Here is a 14,436-nt window from a genome sequence, read left to right on the forward strand (position 1 = left end):
CCAATGGAGATTAGGCTCAGAGGGTGACCACCTACCCAGGCTCCGCTTCTGTGGCGTGTGCAGTTGGATGGGGCCCAGGATAACATCCACCTTCTCCTGGTAGGCACCCAGGTCTCTCTTGGATCTCACCACACAGCCCCTGGCGCACCGGGAGGAGGGGTCGTAGGCCTTGCACACCACCATCTGGCACCGCAGGTACACTGAGGGGTAGCGGTTCACGAAGTGGAAGGACCTGAATCTGAAGCGGGCCTTGTGTGGGGAGGGCGAGTAGTAGGAGTAATAGGTTTCATCTTTGGCACACCTGGGAGAAGAGAGAGGCGGCCATCAGCTCGCACCAACGACTGCCCAGCCCACCCGCTGCCCAGGCCTCATGTGCTGCCCGCTCGTCTCCCCTAGGAAGGCACAGCCCATCCGCTGTTAGTCACATGGACATCCTGACTCTTGTTCTATGGAGGGCAACCTGGCCTGAGTCCCAATGATGCCAGCCTGGGCCTCGCTACCTCTATGCCTTCTGAGCTTGACCAGAACTGTGGACCTGCGAATGACTGCGCTCAGGGTGATGATGGTCGAGATGACCTCCCGCCCCACTCTGGGTTAGACATTCTGGGGAGCCCACCTGCTGGGCACAGTGTCCAGCTGCCAGCTGCTTCATCCCCTTTAATCCTCCCAACGACCTTATGAGGTGGGCATCACCACCCCCATTTGACAGATGACAAAATGTGACTCAGAGTCCATGGCACGAGCATGCAGCAGAGCTGGCCTTGCCAACGCGGTATGCCCAACTCCAAGACCGGTGCCTTCACCTCCCCACACACAGCTGTCCACTCAACGCTATGGCGTGCTTGGGCTTCAGTGCGGTGGGATCGAATCGTGCTTTGACAGGTACTCTGCTGGGGACCACTGGAGAGTCCTCCAAGGCTCCAGACACCGGTTTCTCCAGTTGTTAACCAGAGATCACAGCAGAGACCAACCCCCAGTAACACAGGACACAACCCAAAAGAGCTTCCACCTTGCCGGGGAAGAGGACGTGGCTGAGACTGAGCTACTGAAACATCTGATTCACCAGAACCCTCAGACCTTTTGGTCTACCGATGTTTGTGCCACTGAAAAATGATCCAAGTTCATCTCACTAAGACACTCCTTACCCTCTCCGGACGAGGTCGTAAGTCAGAGATGTGAGGTTACTGGGATACGGTGACGCCACACAGGTGTCTACAAACAAGGCCAAGGAGGCATCCGAGTGCTCGATTTCAGCCTGAACGTACAGTTCCTGGTTCAAGTCCACGTAGTACGGGGAGCTGGTCACAGGATAGGAGAACGAGGGGGATGTATAAAAGGAGATGTTCACGTCGAAATTGCCATACTGTATTTCCTTGACCTCGATGGTGTCATTGGCAATGTACATGATGTCCACCCAGGTGTCCTGCAGCATCCTGCAGCTGACGTGGATGTGCAGGTCCTTCTTCCTTTTGATGACCCCACCCGAAATGGTGGCTTTGAGGAAGTTGGAGTAGGCGATGGTATCCTTGTCTACCTAGGAGAGGCAGGCAGGGCAGGAGAGTCAGGCCAGTGCCACCTGGGAAGCAATCCAACTGCAAGTGGGGGTGGGACAAAAGGGAGGGCTCGACAACACTCCCCAACGCCTCCCAGCTCCAAACAAAGATGGCGCAGGCCTACTGTCATGGCTCGTTACTTACCCGCTGGGCGCCCAGTTTAACTAGCAAGACCCCCTTTTTCCCACGTCCCTCTTCCTCCCCTCACCAGGGAGACCACAGGGCAGGGCAGTTGTTGGCACAAAGGAGGTGCTCCTCCTGGTGGCAAGATGGGTAAATCCATTGAATCCCTTATTGTGCCTTCTAACTAGGCTGAGTTTGACTTCAAGGCTCTGAGTCTTTCTTGCTTGCTTCACCCCCACGGCGCTTGTGGGACCCTAGGGGAGGCAGCCCCATAGTTGGTGCTTGGTGGGGGCATGCTCACTGAGTGCTGTTTGCTGGATGAGAGCTAGGGCAGTTTGGTGGCTGACGTTTCAGGCATGGTGACCACAATGGGAGTGACAGCTGCTGCCCGTCTCTGGATCTCCAGGGCAGGGCCTTCTCTGAGACTCACACAGACACAGAGGGGCCGTGGTGCTGATGGGGTGTCCCACTCTACCTGCCCTTTCCCTCCCCGTGCCCTGGGTCATCTTCTGCTGTCTTTCACGGAACGATCGCAGTCAGGAACACTGTTCTCTCATGCCATGGGCTGTGCCCTTTGGGGAGATGAGACCTTACACCTGGTGGCTGCTGAGCGTCTTGTGAGAAGATGATATTGAAATCTCTCTCTTCTCCTAGAGTTTGGCAAGGAGTCTGGAAGCAACAGTACCACCAAGTGTGTCAAGGGAGCTGAATCAAAGGTCCAGGGGCCAGAAGGGAGGAGGGGCAGGCAGCAGCCCATCCAACTGACCAAGAGGACCCAGGTTTCCAAAAAAGGGCCCTGCAGGTTCCTGTTTGAGGATCACCTGGCCTACAGGTGCGGGAAGACCAAGTGAGGCTTTGCGGTGCCCCCGAAGCAGTGTGGTGAGAAGGGACTTCTCCGGCCTAGTTCTGAGTCCTAGAGTACTGCGGTGCTTTTGCAAGAACAAACAACAAAAGGACAGCACATGGTCCCAATGGTGGTGGTGGTAGAAGCCCCTGACCTTATGTGCAGTCTTAGAGATGCCAGAAGCACCCGTCTATCAAGGTGTTGCTCTGTTGCGGTGATGCTCAGTGACCATGGGGGACATGGGAGAGCTTGCAGATGGACAGATGAGGAAGCAGGGCCGCACGAGCTGTACTGGAACTTAGCTGATGGGAACTCGATGGATAACTCCCAAACTCACTGCCGAACTGATGCAGACCCAGAGTGCCCCTAGAGGATGGGTAGGCAGCCCCTGTGAGCTGCAAGCCTGACTGTGGACAGGAGTATAAAGCCTCATCTTTTTCCCATGGAGCAGCTGGTGATCAAACTGCTGACCTGGTGGTGGGCCACCCAACTCATAACCACAGGGCTCTCATAACCCAACTCATAACAGCAGGGCTCTCACAGAGAGCAGGAGAATGGCCTAAATGAACCCCAAACCCGATGCAATTCGCGCTTCCTCAGACTGTACATCCTCACAGAAGTTGACTGTCACCTCTCTGTCCTACAAGTGGCTGGTGGATCAAACTATCGCCCTCGAGTTGGCCACCCAACGCCTAACTCACAATGGTTCCAGATCCCCTTGCAGCAGAAATAGAAGCCCTACAATGTCGACCCAGGTAACGCTTCCCAAAGTTTGTGATGTATCCTGTTCAGAGCAAAACTCTGTCCCAGATCTTCTGGATGTTAGAGAAATGTCCTTCATAAGTGAGAACATGTCCCACTTAAATCTAGTGATTTTCCAGAATGGAATATTCCAGGGGACTTCCATCTCTTGTTGGAGATTATGGAACTCTACTTTAAATATATCCCTTCCAGACAAAACATTTGAGAATAAGCAACTTAACAAGAAACGTGAAGTGCTCTTCCACCTCTTGGACCCTTTCCTCCTCTGTCCCATCCCAGTTTCCGTCTTCCACCCATACAGACAAGGGCCTGGGACAGGGGACAGCCTGACCTGCAGGGGGAGGCCGAGCCCACACTTAAGACCCGGGTCTGGGCAAGCACCACGCGCAGACTCTGTGCTCCTCACTTAGTCAGAGATATGACATGGGTGCCTTTAAATGTCCTAAACAGAAATTTTCACATGATCATTGAGCTCATATGTCATTGCAATACGCCCTGTTCGTGGTGTCACGTTGTCCCTCACTCATTCAATTCACCTGCTTGTGAACATGAACATAGTCATACAATCCACCCTGGGTTCTAGGGAAAAAAAACAACTTCACACCAGACTCACTGCTATCGAGTCCACTCTGACTCCCGGTGACGCTCTGGTCCCCGGGGGAGAGTTAACATCTAAGCTCGCTGCCAGCAAGGCACAGAGTTTATGTATGTTGAGCCATCAGAAACAGTTCTCGTTTTAGATTAAAACGGATGATTAGAAATCTGAATGGCTTGGAAGGAAATCGGCTCAGTACACATCGGAAGGTCTTCCAGACATTTCCATAGACAGAGACTCCACCTGTCCCACTGGGAGCCTCTCAGGTGGAGGGTGGCATCACCTTTCAGCCTCACCAGCAAACATGGCCAGATAACCCCCCTGGCAGAGTGGAGAACACCCCTGGGCTCCCCGGCCTTCCTTCTGAATCCTGCCTCCAGGAGGCATGTCTCCATGGCCCTGGGCCTTTTGTTCGCCTCGGTACTCATGCTGAAAGATCACTGCAACTGGGCCTTTCCCTCTCTCCCTCTTCTTGGTTTTATGCATTTATTTTTGCTTCTCTCCCGCCTTTCTCTTTCCTCTCTTCCTCTCCTCCTTTCCCTCTTTTCGCTCCTTTGGTTTTGTGCCTGGCATGAGAATGATTACCAAAGCAAAGCAGTTGCTGACCAGATGATTCTGACTCAAGGTGACCCCGGGGTTGCCACCTAGACCTGGGCTCCGTAGGGTTTTCCTGATTGGGACCTTTGGGGAGCAGATCACCAGGCTTTGATTCTAAGGCATCTCTGCAGTAGTGCTAATAATCCTACTGTCTATCCTATGGCTGTGCTGGGGACAGTGTGGGACTGCAGCGGTCAGGACGGCATTGGCTCTGACCTTGAGGCATTCCATCCTTATGAGAATCGTGAAGGTTAGATAGGTGTGCACTCTTCTGCTGCCCCGGCAGCTGCAATGTCTACTGCTGAGATGCATGGTGGACTGCCCAGCTCCCTCTTGGCTGGACAGTCCTGAGGAAACCCTGTCTGCTGGGCTTCCTTCCTCCAGACCAGGTCAGAAACCCTCCTCCTCCTCCTCCTATCTGTCATGGCCACAGCCAGGTCGTGGCCCCAAGGACAGGTGGACAGCTTTCCACTCATTGGAAGCGCCAGGGGATGTGACGAACCACTCGCTGAACGGGAGGTTATTGGAACCCATCAGCTGCTTGCAGGAGACAATCGAGATGACAGCCTTGGTATCTCTAAACCTGTCGAAGCCACTGCTCTCAAGTGGCTCATCAGAATTATTGGGCTTATTTTTCCCACCGCCTCTGATAACTGATTTTATGTCATGTGACAATGTAAGTTTTGTTGATATCAATAAGTCTGGTTCTATATACTTCTTCCACGGTATGTAGTTTCCTATGTAAAGATGCCTTATATATCTGCTGTTGGTAATGTAATAATCGATGAGTCTACACTCAGTGCCACGCTTCTCATTGTACACTGCATACATGCCTTGACCGTATTCTGCTTAGACGTCTCTGGAAACAGTGTTCTCATTTGAAAAAGCCGGTGGGGACATGGGTGCTGGTGCAAATAATCACAGATGGGAAACGTGTCCGGAGACTTGCTCAGTGCTCCAGATCATGCCGGAGACGTTGAAACGCCCTTGTCAATCCATCCGACGTCAATCCATGCCTCTCCTACAACCTCTCGTTTTCACAGGTAGGTTTTGTTTCACTGTTTTCAAAATTTTTCTGGCAGCAAAGTGTCCATGTCTTCACCAGTCAGACCTGCATGGAGCTGGCTGGATTCCAACCCAGAAAGCACTCGTGGACAGTGCTGCGAGAGGACAATTTTAGGTTGTTCCTCGCCCGTGTCCAGCGGGAAGAAGTTAATAAAAGGCGGAAACAAAGGGTCCCGCAGGGACACTAGCGTCCTCAGCTGTAGCCAGTGTCTCTCACCTGTCCTCCGTCTCCGCTGAGCTGAATGCGACACCTTGCGGAACCCTTTCCCCCTCTCGTCACCGTTCTGCTGGTGCCACAGCAAATCGGGGGGACGTGCAGGCTCCTTTCAGGCATAATCATTTATTTCTGTCCCTGACGTCTATGAGCACGGGATTCCTTTGTTCATGACCCCTCTGACTTTCTTCACCTTCTTGCGGGTCCGCATGTCTCCCTGCCCCCTCCTCTCTCTCGTCCTCCCCTGTCTGACTTTTGGCTCTTCTCTCAACTCCATCTTCCAATTTCCCCTCACCCTGCGCTCTCTACTCTCATTGCAATCTAAACACTCAGGTGGGTCGTTCACTAATGAGCCTAGTCATGGAAACCCCCACTTTGCCTCGGTTTCCCTTTGCTTCCCATTCTAACAGGAAGGAGTCTGGGAAGACCAAGGCATACCTGTTTGACGGTGCCGCAGCCCGAGTAGGGGATCGTGAACACCACCTCGCTGGCCGTTATCCGGGGTTGACATCGGTAGTTCCCGGCCCAGTTGGGGATGAAGATGTTCTGAGGCGAAAAGCCCAGGGACTGGAGGTAGCTCCTGCTCACGCTGGCTTGCATGTGATTGGGCAGACACAGCAGCTCTGAGGGACGGGGGCAGACAGTGCACTCAGTCAGGGTTTGGGCCTCCATGAGTCCGACTGGCGCATGTCCCATAGAAAGATGGGCAGGTCAAGATGGCTGACAAGCATGGCCTACTCTCGGGGTGAGTCATCAGGCCACACCTCCCCACAACCCAAGGTGCCGGATGGCTCAAGTCAGGCCCATCCTTATGGCATCTCCAGGAGGGAACGCAGGCTCTCTCTGAGGGGAAAATGGAGACAGGCGGCCACTGAGGGAAATGTCTCTTCAAGTGACCAGGGCACCGTTAAGTGAAGGAACATGAGAGTGGAATTGTGGGAGGAGGCTGAGAGACAAGTCGGCAGTGGGCACCTTCAGGCACCAGCGCCATGTGTGTAAAACACTTCCAGTTTCTGAGAACACCCTTTCACATCTGTGCTTTGTCTCTTGGGCTGGGGTGAGGCCAGGACACCTCCCCTCCGCCTCTTCTGGTTCATGACCGCCTTTCAAGGCTGACAGACTCCAAGACCCACTGTCCCTCTTGAGACCTGACAAGGTCCCTGGAGTGTCTTCCTTTCCGGCCTGACAGCAGGACCTGCGATACCCGGGGGACTTACTGGTGCTGTCGTTGGAAGGACTGGAGTAGTAGTCCGCCCGGAAGCCTCGCCTGGTGATGCTGCCATCACTGACGAAGCGGACAGACATGAAGTTCGATGACGACGTGAAGGACCCACCGCCATCACACACCCGCGCGATGAGAGGGGAACTGTGGTAGGGGCCGTCGAAGACTTCGATGTAATCGAAATTACAGCCACCTTCCAGCCTGTGGGGACAGAGCACGTGTGACCTTTATGTCGGCTCCGGTTGGATGCTGAGCCTCAAGTCTCAAGGAGGGCATCAGAGAGAACCCAGACAGGTTGATGAATGATGAGAATAATGCCTCACACACCAAACCTGCGGCCATTGAGTGGATGCTGACTTAGGTGGCCCCATGGGTGTTAGACTGGAGCTACAGCCCCACGTGGTTTTCAATGGTTCTGACCTTTCAGAAGCATGGCGCCAACTTTTTTCTCCCAAGGTATCTCTGAAAAGATTTGAACCTCCAACCTTTCAGTTAGTACCAGGCACTTGACCATTGGCACCACCTACATAATTTCCAAACCCCACAAACTCACTGCCATCGGGCCCATTCGAACTCATAGCCCCCTCTAAGTCAGAGCAGGACCGCCTCTGGGTGTTAGAGACGGTAGCTGTTGATGAGAGTAGAAAGCCTCATCTTTGTCCTGTGGGAAAGCTGGTGGTTTTGAACTGCCCGCCCTGCCGTTTAACCGCCCAGTGTGCAGCCACCGTGTCCTCAAACCGAGCGAAGGCGCCCCTGCCCACGGCCTGCACCCCTGCCTCGTGGGTGACACGTATGAAATGGACAGTCCTTTACCATCATTTATGAAAACACCACACAGCTTCTCCCGGGGTTTGCCAACCGCCCCCTTCCCCAGAGAGGCATTTCTGTCAGCCTTGCCGTGGCCATGGTTTCACACGGCGCTGTGCATAAAGGGCGAGAGGGAAAATGAAAATGAACATAGCACGTCTACAGAGAGACCGGCCCTTGGTTGGTAAATGTAAAAGGCACCTACTATTTGTGTCACACAAAAAATATGGGGCATCCTGAGGGGAAAGGGCCACAGGCTGCCTTCAATCAAAAAGACCCAGCTCCCACAGGGAAAAAATGAATATTCATGAGTTCCTAGGGATGGGCCTAACTGGTGGAAGGTGTATTAGTCAATTCACGGAACCTCTCTAAGACTCCCGTTTCTTATTTACAAACACCTCATACGCCAATCTATGCCGCTACCAAGAGAGCTAGTGCAAGACTCGAATGGAATGATGCATGGCGTGGTAGGAAGAATAAAATCATAACAATAATAACAGCTGCTGTGCAGCTGCTCCCAGCTCACGGCGATCCCCCGAGTGTCGCGGTAGAACTGTGCTCCACCGGTTTCAGCAGCTGGTGTTTCACCGGGAGATCACCAGGCCTTGCTTCGGATGGGCTCCTGGATGGGTGGACTCTCCAGCTCTCTGGTTAGCGGCTGAGACAGGAACTGTTTGTGCTCCCCTCAAAGGGTCCCCTGGGTGGGGCTGTTTGCACTTCCCTCTGTGCTTGCTGTTGTTTGGATGCTGCTCCCAGAGCCACCTGGGGCAGCCTCCCTCCAGAGGGTGTTAGGGCCATCCCCTACCCCCCAATCCAAAATTATGGTAACAGCCAGGAGATGAGCCCAGCAGTTCATCTTTCCCCAAACCCCACAAGCATGTCCAAGGCAGAGATACCCAGAGCCCTGCAACTGCACCTGGAGAGAAACCATTTCCTCCGCAGAGGCTGTGCATGAGATGACCACATGCTGCCCTGTGGCCACGTCCTAGTGCCTGTCTGTGGGCACCAGGGCCACACACACCCGGATAAATCACTTCTCAATGTGCTTTCAGCCATGTCCCACAGCTTAGAGCAACGATCCCCGCTGCTTCATCAGATCATGAAACAGCGTCTCCGGATGGAGGAAACCTGAACTCAGCGATTTCTGCATCTCTCGACGGACAAAAGGAGGAAGTGGGGAAAGGGTTAACAGAACTGCGGTGCTTGTTAATAGGATTATTTGCAAAGTCTGAATCCTAAGAAAATCCCTCCCACAGGATAACATTTTTATCTCTCGTGACCCTCTCAGTAACCCAGTGTGGTGAGGTCAATAAACGAAAGCCACACATCCACAGCCATCGAGTCCACACTGGCTCACAGCGCCCCCAGAGGACAGAGTGGAACTGCGCCATCAGGGTCTCATCTTTATGGGAGAGCCCTAGTGGTACCTTGGTCAAGCGTTGGGATGCTAACTACAAGGTCAGTCATTCAACCACCCCCTCCGTGGGAGAAAGATGAGGCTATCTGCTCACAGAGAGACTGACAGTCTTGGGGACCACACGGAGAAGTTTTAGTCTACCCTGTAGAGTCGACAAGGGGCTCTGTTGGTGCTCTAGGTTGGCCTTGGGCTGCTAACAAGGTCAGTGGTTCAAATCCTCCAGCGTCTCTGAGAGGGAAAGAAGAGGATGTCTGCTCTCATAATGATGGATAGCCTCAGACTCCTATATTGGGTTCCTATGAGTCAAAGTCCATTCAGTGGCAGTAGGGACTCAATAGCCGCGTCTTTGGTTTTAATCTTTACAGAAGAAGCAGGCTGTCATATCATTCCCTGACGGAGCAGCTGATAGATTTGAACCAGTGACATTGCCATGAGCCCAATGCCTCACCCAAAATGCCACCAGGGGTCCTTTGAGGCACAGAGAAATCCAGTGACTTCCTGTGACCCCACAGATGAGTGATGGTGCTGGGACTTGTCCCCCCCCACCCCATCCCATCCCCATGGGCTGCCCCATACTAAGTTCACAAAATAGAAAATCCCAACCAGGCAACTGTGTCCCAGCAAGTTCCCTGGGCCATCGACTCCCTTTCTAAGTGCCCACGTGACCTCCATGCGTCTGCCCTGAGTCAGCACACTTACTGGATGTCTCTGAAGATGATGGTCACACGGTCGTTGTTCTGGACTTCGATGTCCCACGTACACCTGGCATTGTTCGGATAGTTCCCAGGATAGAACGGGCTGGAAAACTGCCCCGACGGGTGGGAAAGGAAGCCTCCACAGGAATAATTTGCTGTCGGTACAAAATGGAGTCACCCATGAGACCAACTGCACAGGCCCTCGGGGAAGCTTTCTCTGAACAGTTTCTAAGACATAAAAGCAGCAGAAATGAAGGGTGCCTGGTTCAAGACCTTAAAGGGTCTTTTGTGAGGGAGGTGGGGCAGGGATGGGGTGGGGCACCCCCCCATCCTCATTATTTTCCCTCCATGGTAGCATCATCCCTGAGGGGGCGGGAGAGGGCATTTCCAGGGCTCTCCTTCTGCACACCGGCAAGGGGACTCAGAACTTACTGGATGGGCCAGTGGTGTTGTGAACAGGAGCTGTTGGCAAAGATAAAACAGACTGGTCAGCAAAGAGGGAGCCCTGTTGTAAACTCCAGACCCAAACTCACTGCCGAATCAGAGTAGCCCTATAGGACAGGGTCGAACTGCTTCTGGGTTTCCAAGACTGACTCTTTACAGGAGTCGAAAGCCTTGTCTTTCCTCCCTCTGAGTGGCTGTTGGTGTCAAACTGTCAACCTGGTGGTTCGCAGCCCCCTGCACCACCACTTCCTGTGTAGGTGGAAGACGTATGCATGTGGAGTCTGTCTTCTTCCTGTTCAGTAGTTTGGCAAATCTAAAACTGCTCTGCAAAAGTAAAATCTACCTGGATATTGGCGATGATTGGTCTTAAGTGATGAAATTATATTCATGACAAATCTTGAATTGGCAAAAAATTAGGTTACGTATGTCTTTTATAGCACAAGGAGGTCTATTGGGAATCACGATCCATTGTTCTCCATCCATTTGACACAAGTTTGAGCTCATTCTTGCTCTGTGCCAGGTGCTGTGGTCGTCTGGATTGACAGAGGTCAACTGGGTCCATGCCTCCCTACCGGGAAGATCAGAGCTTGGACAGAGGCCATGCATCCCATGCAGTGGGATGAGGCTTGAAGAGAAGTAGGGAAGAGGAAAGGGAAGAGGAAAGGGAAGAGGAAAGGGAAGAGGAAAGGGAAGAGGAAAGGGAAGAGGGAAGCCTGAGGGTTAGCTCCTGGCCCAGACTGGGTGCAGAGGAGTGAGCAGGTAAGCAAGAAGGGCCTAGGTAGCAAAAACATTCCAGGAGGAGGAAGAAGCGGGTGCAAAGGGAGCAACTCGGGCATGAGAGTACCTGGCCCAGGTGGATGGAACCGTGAGGAGATGCAGAGATGGGGCTCTGTTGGAGGTCGGGGAGGGGCCTGTGCTATGGCTAGGCCTCTCAACCTGCTCGGGCTGATTTCCCTCTCTGCTGAGAATTTGCATTTCCACCCCAGATTTGCTGAATCCCAATCTGGATTGAAGCAAGGACTCCAGGTGTTTCTCGTGTGCGCAAAAAATTCAGATGTAAACCTGGGGATCTGGAAGAATCCCTTCAGGACCTGGTTAAACTAGATCCCTTCGTCGTCTCTCTGGCTGGAATGGAAAGGCCAATCCTTAACAGGGACTCGAACCTGAATGGACCAGCTGGGAGCTCTGGCTCAGATGCAGTCAGGATGACCTTTATATTGCGTAAAGGTGACTCTGGATGGTAGGAGGGCCACGTGTGGGAGCCACAGTGGGAGGGAAGTGGAGGCGGGTGGAGTAAGGGCTGTCAGGAGAAGGAGGGTGCTGGAAATCCTCCATGGAGGAGGACAGGAACTCGACAGGAGTCGTTCTGTGCTGCCCTGAAGCAGGCCCCTGTTGGCCTTCCCAGCCCAGGCCATGCTGTCCTGGAGAGTAGGAGGGTCCTACACCAGCGGCAGCCCCTCCTTGAACTCTAGCCTGCTGACCAGGCTTCTGAAGAGAGGTGAGTGTTCCCCGAGATGCTCAAGAAACAGAGCCCAAGAGAGACCCAGGTTCTCCCCCCGGGTTGGGACAGGGCTGCAGGATGACTCACCTGCCCTCAGGGAGGCCACGCTGGCCAGTTTCTCCAAGAGTGAGCTGCCCACCCTGAGCCGCCCGAAGGGGGTTGGAAATCTTGGTACTTACCAGGCGTGGTTCCGCTGATCCCTGCAAAGGGAGAAAAGCAAAATGTCTCTGTCGCAGAAGTGTAGCCAAAAACAAGTGTGTCCTGAAGATCAGCGGGACACACCCGTGTGACTCACAACCTGGCCACGCGGGCCACCAAGAGGAGACTTCACTGGGTCCCCCCCACTCCTGTGCCCTGTCGTTATTCCAGAGCCATCAGCACGACTGTCCGGCCTACCGTGGTGGCTTTTTGTTGTCCCGTCACTTGGTAGTTCAAGTACCTGTGGGGTCACTCATGGCAGACAGGTTTGAGCGAATTTCCGGACTAGAACAGATGAGGAAGAAAGGCCTTCCCAATCTGCTCCCAAACACTAGCCAATGAAAACCCCCGGATCACAGCAGACCATTGTCCGACTGGACACAGCCACACCAGTGATTGTGGAAATGGCACAGGACCAGGTGATGCGTCACTCTGGGATACGTAAATCATCATAGGCTGAGGCAGCTCGCTGGCCGTGAACAACATTGGCACAGCGAAGCCCCTAACAACTATCTCCCCAGAACTGCTTGAAGGGTTAGACGCAGCCCCCGCTTACTCCTTTCAATTGCTGTGGGAAGCAAATACTGTCATCACATCTCCACGGAAGGACACTGATGCTTGGAGAGCCACCTCTAAAGGTTATCAAGCAAGGTGGGAGAGTAAGGGCACATAGTGGTCAGTGTGTGTCCAGACTGATGGGCATAGCCCAGAAACTGGCCAAAGATAAAGTGGCCCCTGCACAGCCTTCTAAAATGGACCAAGAGGGCTATGCTGACTACCTCCGGCCCACACCCAGCCCTGGACTGCACCCACCACCATGTTTTCATCTCATAGGAAGTGGGAGGTCAAGTGTGCCATGCCATGGTCTACCTGAGCAGATGACACCAGCGTCTTCCTGGTGACCGCAGTTATGGGTGAACCACCCTCTGTTTGGACACTGCCAGAGCGAAGACTCCCCCCCTGTGCACCGCACATCATCCAGGGTGATGGGGCCAGAGCCGGGGCCAAAATGGGCCCTGCCTGGGGCTGACACCGCACGTCCACAGCCCAGCTGTCTGCAGACCACCTGGGCATCCTGGAGGTCCCATTGATCGTCACAGACCGTTCCCCAGCGTCCATTGTGGTAGACCTCCACACGCCCAGAACAGCTGTTGTTGGGGGAGCTGGAATTGACCAGTCTCAACCTGGCATCTGAAAGACACAGGACGTAAGACGTCACGGCCACATCCACACGGAGTCTGCAAGGCCAACGAATACAGCCCTGACCCGATCCCCAGCAGCAGCAGTCAGGTAGTTCTCCTGCACGCTGTCAGGATGCTGGAAGCCACGCTGCCAGTGTTTCAAATGCCTGTAGGGCCACCCAGGGTGGATCGGCATCCACACAGTGTCCAGGCAGGGGCAGACGTGGGGGAAAGGCCTGCTGCCCTGTGCCAGTACATTAGAAAATGGAAAGCCGACCGATCCAACAGTCTGTCAGATAAGATGGTGCAAGATGGAGCAAAACTGCCCTGTTGTCCACGGCATCGCCGTGTGTCGGAGCTGACCAATAGCAACCAACAGCAACGAAGCCCTGAGACAGAGACGACGATGCTCTCCATGGTGAAGCCGGGATGGACCGTGCTGGGGCTTAGAAGCCTTTTATGCAGGGTCCCCCAAAGCTTATACTAGGCAACCCCAAAGCCAGGCTGCATCCCCTATTCTCTGAGCCACACTGCCTTGGCTAACGGCCTTCTCCCTCAGGAGCTTGCCGCCAGCAGTTATGATATAAGAGAATGGACAAGATGCCACTGGGTCTTCTGTGATTCCCCACGGAGACTGCCTCGGAAAGGCAAGAACCCCCACCCCCACCTGAGCCCCCGAGCGCCGTGTCTGGTTGGCACTTACCACTTGGAAAGGAGTTATACCAAGCAGAGAAGCCGGTGTTCTGAAAGCTGACGTCACTTCGAAATCGAACGGTCATTCGGTTCGAAGAAGATGTGAATATTTGGCCGGTTCCATTACAGATCTTGCCCAGCAAGTTACTGCTGTTGAGCAGCCCGTCAAAAACTTCCACGTAATCATAATTGCAGCTACTCTGGATCTCCAACCTGGACAGAAAGATGGGGGCCAAGGAGCCGAAGCCGCCGGCTGATATTGAAATTCCCACGGCTCCGATATTTTCTAGATGGGCTGGAGCTCCTGTGTGATGCTGTTAAACCTGAGGGATTCCACACCCCCAGGGATTCCACCCCACCCCCACACACACACGGGCACTTCCTTTCAAGCAAATCCACAGACTTCCAGTATTGCCTGATGCGTCCTGGTAGGGATCAAAGCAACGTCAGGCCGTGCTCCTGGGACCAGAGCAGAGGAAGCCCAGCCCCGGGAAGAGCTGAAATCACTGGATCTCTCAGGTGGGG

At 53.8% G+C, this 14,436-nt stretch overlaps 1 protein-coding gene across 1 annotated transcript in view; it reads right to left on the bottom strand.

The window, feature by feature from the left end:
• DMBT1 (deleted in malignant brain tumors 1) overlaps positions 1 to 14,436 on the bottom strand; it is a 62,138-nt gene that overhangs the window by 1,435 nt on the left and 46,267 nt on the right. Inside the window, 9 exon segments of the mRNA XM_045291396.1 lie at positions 36 to 301; positions 1,146 to 1,534; positions 6,192 to 6,376; positions 6,971 to 7,176; positions 9,899 to 10,049; positions 10,327 to 10,356; positions 12,019 to 12,039; positions 12,908 to 13,228; positions 13,922 to 14,117. Of these exon segments, the coding sequence (XP_045147331.1) occupies positions 36 to 301; positions 1,146 to 1,534; positions 6,192 to 6,376; positions 6,971 to 7,176; positions 9,899 to 10,049; positions 10,327 to 10,356; positions 12,019 to 12,039; positions 12,908 to 13,228; positions 13,922 to 14,117 (1,765 nt within the window).

The sequence above is a fragment of the Echinops telfairi genome, unplaced genomic scaffold (genome assembly GCF_000313985.2).
Source record: "Echinops telfairi isolate 266 unplaced genomic scaffold, ASM31398v2 ScPeMD7_70;HRSCAF=299, whole genome shotgun sequence".
Classification (NCBI taxonomy): Eukaryota; Metazoa; Chordata; class Mammalia; order Afrosoricida; family Tenrecidae; genus Echinops; species Echinops telfairi.